This window comes from Myotis lucifugus, unplaced genomic scaffold, assembly GCF_000147115.1.
Source record: "Myotis lucifugus unplaced genomic scaffold, Myoluc2.0 scaffold_110, whole genome shotgun sequence".
Lineage (NCBI taxonomy): Eukaryota > Metazoa > Chordata > Mammalia > Chiroptera > Vespertilionidae > Myotis > Myotis lucifugus.
In genome coordinates, this window is record NW_005871158.1 from 3,137,955 (window position 1) to 3,143,954 (window position 6,000).

Genomic DNA, 6,000 nt, shown 5'->3' on the forward strand with positions numbered 1-6,000 from the left:
TGTTAAGACTAGATAAGGTTACAGAATAGATATTTTTCCAATTTAAAAATGATTAAAATTTTGAGAAAACTATTAAAGAAAAATGAAAAGTATTTTAATAATCAAGTAAGTTGCTCAAAACAGAAAGCACTGCTTCAAGGGGGAAAAAATCTTCCCCAAAAAAGTTTGTTAGCCAAATTGGCATATTAAACTACCACCTGTCGTGAAACTAACAAACAGCTCAGGAAGTTGGAAAGCATGAATTGATCACAAAGTTTCCTGAAAAAACTCCATCACTTAGTAATGTCATGGCAATGTAATTAAAATATATACTATTTTAAAGTTCAATAGTGAAGATTTTATCATTTCCTCTCCAATTTTGTCACAACTGCATACTGATCTGGGCACACTGATTTAAACCTAATTATGTCAGAACAGAATTTGAGTGGGTGTTTTTAAGCCAAGAGTGGTTGGGGTATTGCCCATCTGAGGCATCCTAAGAGGTTATCTGCTGGGCAAACTAACCAAAGTGGGTAATGTGACTGGGTACCAGGAAAAGAACAAAAAGTTGGATTTGAGTAGAACTAAACTGTTTTAAACGAAAACCTTTCCATTACTTATAACAAAGCAGAATTAATTTCACAGATGTGCTTAGCCCACAGAAGCTTTTAATATGGTCATGACAAATTATTATATTTATCTTTATAATAACCAAAACATAAACTCAATTACAGGTTAAATATCAGAAGGCTTGGGTTTGATTCCCATCTATTTTCTTCAATTAACTGAGCAAAATTAACTTTTCTGTGTTTTGTTCCACCATCTGGAAAGTGGAGAGTTCTATTGAATATTGTTTTCTGAATCAATTCAAACTTTTTAATAGGTTAAGTGTCATCTGACTGATCACTCATAGCTTAAAATCCTCCAATGACTTTCCATCTTACTCAGAAAAAGGCCTAAATTCTTGAGCCCTACATAATCTGCCCTATTTACCTCTCAGACATCCTCTACTTCTCCTCTAACTCCACCCAGGGACTCTACTCAGACAAACTCTTTGGCCTTAGACTCTTTGCCTTTACTATTCCCTCCCTTATTAGGGATTTCTTCCCCCAAATCTGCATGACTTACCTGCTTCAAATCTTTGTCTATATCAGGTTCTAATGAGCCCTTGCTGAAATTTAAAATAGCAATAGTACCCTACCACCAACACCTCCACCCTCTCCCTTTCATACATTTTTTTCTCTAATGCATTCATCATCTTCTAAATTACCTACTACATATGGTTCATTTATTTTGTTCATATGACTTTTCCCTCTACCATAAGCTTGATGAGAACAGGGATTTTGTGTTTTGTTCACTAATTCTTCTAAAGTGTTTAGAATATGGATAGGCACATAGTAGATACTCCACAAATATTTGTTGATTTGAAACCAATACTTCATTTAAATTCATAATTTAATCTTCACATCTGGGCTTTTAAATGAGAATGATTAAAAAAATATGAGGTGGCCTGGCTGTTGTGATTCAGTGGTTGAGCACTGGCCCATGCACCAGAAGGTCACTGGTTCGATTCCTGATCAGGGCACATGCCCAAGGTTGCAGGCTCGATCACCAGAAGATGATTCTCTTTCATCGATGTTTCTATCTCCCTCTCCCTCTTTCTTCTCTCTCTCAAATCAATAAAAATATATTTTAAAAAATAGTATGAGAGGTATAAGAGAGGTCTATAACAGTGTTAGAGGAGCAGAGACAACAAAATTGGCTGAGTTGGCATCATCAGGGAAGACACATCACAGCAGGTCACCTTTCCGAAGTAAAAAGGAGAAGAGAAGAGAAACAAAGAGTGAATCAGATGACAGACTGGAAGGATTCTTAACTAATTTACTGTGACTCAAGTACAGGCATATGCAGAGAAAAGTACAAAATGAGGCAAGAATCAAAGCAGAAAGGGTCTTGTGAGGAGAGCCAGAATTTGAACTTTGTTGTGAAAGCCATGGGAAGCTACTAAAAGATTTTAAATGATGCATAGTGAACTGGTAGGAACTATATTATAAGCAGAGTTATAGGAGGCACTTGATCTGCTATTAAGAAAATTCATAAAACTACCATGACAGTACTTTTAACACTTGGGTTGCGGGTGAATTTCCCGCCAAAATATAAGATGGCGCGTTAAAATGCCTATATCTTTTGAAGTATGGGTTCGATTGAAATGAAATATTTGGCAATACGCAGTTACAATCGGCCCGAGTTTACACGTTTCCCGCACTCCGCCGCAAATCTATATGAACCGAGTTTAAGACGGCTCCCGCGGAGTACGCGCAATTCACGCGAGCCGACTTAACTTGTTTCCCGCAACCCAAGTGTTAATATTAAAGAAAAACATTTCATTTTAATCCCAGAAAGAATTTAAGTTACAGAGTAGGTTCTCATAAAAACAACAAAATCTCATTTTAAAATCATCTCTATGTCTCAGTTTCCTTAACTATAAAATGGAGACAATAACAATACCTATTTTGTCATATGGTTGTTTTTTGTTGGCTTTTTTTTTTTTTACTCCTCACCCGAGTATATTTTTTCCATTGATTTCTAGAGAAAGAGAGGGAGGGAGGGAGAAGGGGAGAGAGAGAAAAAAACATTGACATGAGAGAGACACATTGATTGCCTGCTGCATGTGCCCGTACCGGGGCCGGGAAACCTGCAACCGAGGTAAGTGCCGTTGACCAGGTCAAACCTGTGACCCTTTGGTCCGTGGGCCGGTGCTCTAACCATTGAACAACTAGCCAGGGCCACATGGTTGTGGTGAAGACTAAATAAGAGAATATATACTTAAGTGACTAATACTGCCAGGGGTGGGGTACTTTTTGTCTACCAAGGGCCATTTGGAGATATATATATATCCTATCTAATAAAAGAGAAACATGGTAATTAGCCGTATGGCCGCTACCCTTCCCATTGGCTAATCAGGGAGATATGCAAATTAACTGCCAGCCAAGATGGCGGCCGGCAACCAGGCAGCTTGAAGCGAACAGGGAGGCTTGCTTGCTCCAGTGACGGCGGACTCCAACGTTCCCCGCCTGACTTGCTGGCCTCTCAGCTGCAACTCTAAGCAACTATGTTGCAAATATAGAAGCTAAACAAAACCCCAGAAACCTGCTTTAGTCAGCGGGCTTCAGCCAGCCGGACCACAACATTGTATCAAATACAGAAGGTAAACAAAGGCTAGAAACCTGCTCTCAGCAGCGGAGGTCTCAGAGCTAAAGCTGGCCCAGAATAAAAAAGAAAAAAGAAAAAAAGGAGCGGTTGGGAGCTTCAGTCACCTGCCAGCCTGAAAACGGCCCTCAGCCCCTCAGCCAGACTGGCCAGGCACCCCAGTGGGGACCCCCACCCTGATCCAGGACACCCTTCAGGGCAAACAGCCCCCACCCGTGCACCAGGCCTCTATTCTATATAGTAAAAGGGTAATATGCCTCCCGGCACCGGAATCAGCAGAGCCGCAAGGCCTCCCAGCACCCGGATCAGCATGACAGGGGGCAGCGCCCAAACCCCCTGATCGCCTTGCGGCTCTGTGTGTGACAGGTGCGGCGCCACAACCTCCCTATCCACCCTACTCTGTTCGTGACAGGGGAAAGTGCCCCAACTCCCTGATCAGCCCTGCTCTGTGCCTGATAGGCGGGAGCTCCCCAACCCCCTGATCACCCTGCGGCTCTGTGTGTGACAGGGTGCGGCGCACCAACCCCCTGATCAGCCCTGCTCTGTGTGTGATAGAGGGCAGCGCCCCAACACCCCCACCCACGGGCCCTGCTCTGTGTGTGACAGGGGGCGGTGCCCCAACTCCCCTATCCGCCCTACTCTGTGAGTGACAGGGGGGAGCTCCTCAACCCCCTGATCGGCCCTGCTCTGTGTGTGACAGGGTACAGAACCCCAACCCCCCTGATGGGCCCTGCTCTGTGCATGACAGGGGGCAACGCCCCAACCCCCTGATCAGCCCTGCTCTGTGCGTGACAGGGGGTGGCGCTACAACTTCCCTATCGACCCTGCCTTGAGTGTGACAGGGGGCGGTGCCCCAACCCCCCAATCGGCTGTACCCTGAGCATGACTAGGGGTGGCATCGCAACCTCCCAATCCGCCCTGCTCTGTGCATGACAGGGGGCAGCGCCCCAACTCCCCAATCGGCCCTGCTCTGAGCCCGACCAGGGGCTGCACCTAGGGATTGGGCCTGCCCTCTGCCACCCGGGAGCAGCCTAAGGCAGCAGGTCATTATCTCCTGAGGGGTCCCAGACTGCGAGAGGGCACAGGATGGGCTGAGGGACCCCCTCTCCCCCTCGAGTGCACAAATTTTTGTGCACCGGGCCTCTAGTATATATATATAACATTATTGCAGGCCATACAAAATTATCAACATTAAAAATTAGCCTGCTTTATTTGGTCAAATGTTTAATTAACTCAGCCCTAATGCTTTCGCAGGGAGACCAGATGAATTCCAGGGTCTTATACAACCTGTGGGCTGGATGTTCTCCAAAAGCAATCAATGCTGCTATTACTACTTTTATTGTTAGTATCCTGGAAGAATTAAAGTTACAAGTAATAAAGTCTATGTTCCCCAAAATGGAAAATACATAATAAAGGATAAATTAAATAATAGGGCTTACAGTGGACAGAAATAAGCTCACTGAAGTATACATTTTAGGAAAAACCAAAAAGTCAAAGCAATTTTTAATTTGAAGCTATACACAATTCTTGCAAAGGGATAAATTCATTACCTGCGGTGGATAAAGACTATCTTAAAGAAAACTCAAATACTTTCTGCACTTTCCAGTTTGGTTGTAATTTTTGGAATCTCCTACAAAGCTGAATGTGCTTTTTAAAAATATTAGGTACTCTCTGAGCTGTTTTTCTGGAGACTAGTTAGGGAAGAAAGGACACTTTACACATGCTTTCTCATTTAATCCCAACAACTCTAAGGCAGGTAACTTTAGGATCCTCAGTTTTGAATGAGAAATAAAAAATAAGTTAATTTGTCAAAGAGATAGTTAATAAGAGGATTGACTTCAAAATCTATACTGCTAACCAATACAAAATCTCTAGGAATTTTAAGAAGACAAAAAGTTGTGACCACAGAGTCATTTAGAATTCTAAAATCCTCTTGTTCCTAGTGATAATTAAGTTTCGTGAAGTTTTTTATTCCGATCAGGGTATGTGATAATTATCTCTGCAGGCTACTTAAAGAAATTCCATTAGCCTGAGGCATTCAGCCAGCAAGTTATCTTGTAAAGTACATGTGCAGAGAGCAAGAAAAAAATAAATTTCTCCTTTAAAGATAATTGCCATTATCTTACATGTAATTAAAGCCATTAACACCAACAATAAATATACCTGAATTTTCAGAGATTTAAATTCTATCCGATGACATTTCAAAGAAGGGCCCAGGCTCAGTAATTTCTTCTGTATAATAATAAATGCATTTAGGCCGAGTCTGAATTCATTTAATCCTTCCTAACAAGCAGTGACCTATTGATAAAAGGATGTATACCAATTCATACGTGTGTGAATATAGAATAACCTCTGAATTTTAAACATTTGAATACTCAAATTATCATATCTAATAATAGACAAAGATTGAAATTAACCGTACATCCGCTACGCTTCCCATTGGCTAATCAGTGAGATATGAAAATTAAGCGCCAACAAAGATGGCGGCCGGCAGCCACGCAGCTGAAGCGAGCAGGAGGCTTGCTTGCTCCAGTGATGGAGGAAGCCAAGGTTCCCCGCCTGCCGCCTGCTGTGTCCAGGCTCTGAGCTCCACACTAAGCAACAAAGTTGCAATTATAGAAGCTAAACAAACCCCAGATACCTGCTTAGAGCAGGCCGTGGCTTCGGAGCTTGGAGTGGCAACAAAAGTTTCAATTATAGAAGGTTAAATAAATCCCAGAATGTGAAAAAAAAAAAAAAAAAGGAGAGGTTGGGATGCTTCAGTCGCCTGCCAGCCTGAAAACCCTCAGGCTCTCATTCAAACCTGGCCAG

At 42.6% G+C, this 6,000-nt stretch overlaps 1 protein-coding gene across 9 annotated transcripts in view; it reads right to left on the bottom strand.

The window, feature by feature from the left end:
• The window catches only part of EVI5 (ecotropic viral integration site 5), a 149,001-nt gene that overhangs the window by 53,330 nt on the left and 89,671 nt on the right, over positions 1-6,000 (bottom strand). Inside the window, exon 18 of one of the 9 annotated variants that reach the window (XM_023757660.1) lies at positions 1,700-1,783. The exons of the other annotated variants lie outside the window; for them this stretch is intronic. Within the exon in view, the coding sequence (XP_023613428.1) occupies positions 1,715-1,783 (69 nt within the window). The 3' untranslated portion in view covers positions 1,700-1,714. Of the gene's footprint in view, positions 1-1,699; positions 1,784-6,000 lie in introns of those variants that run through there. 9 annotated transcript variants of the gene reach the window in all.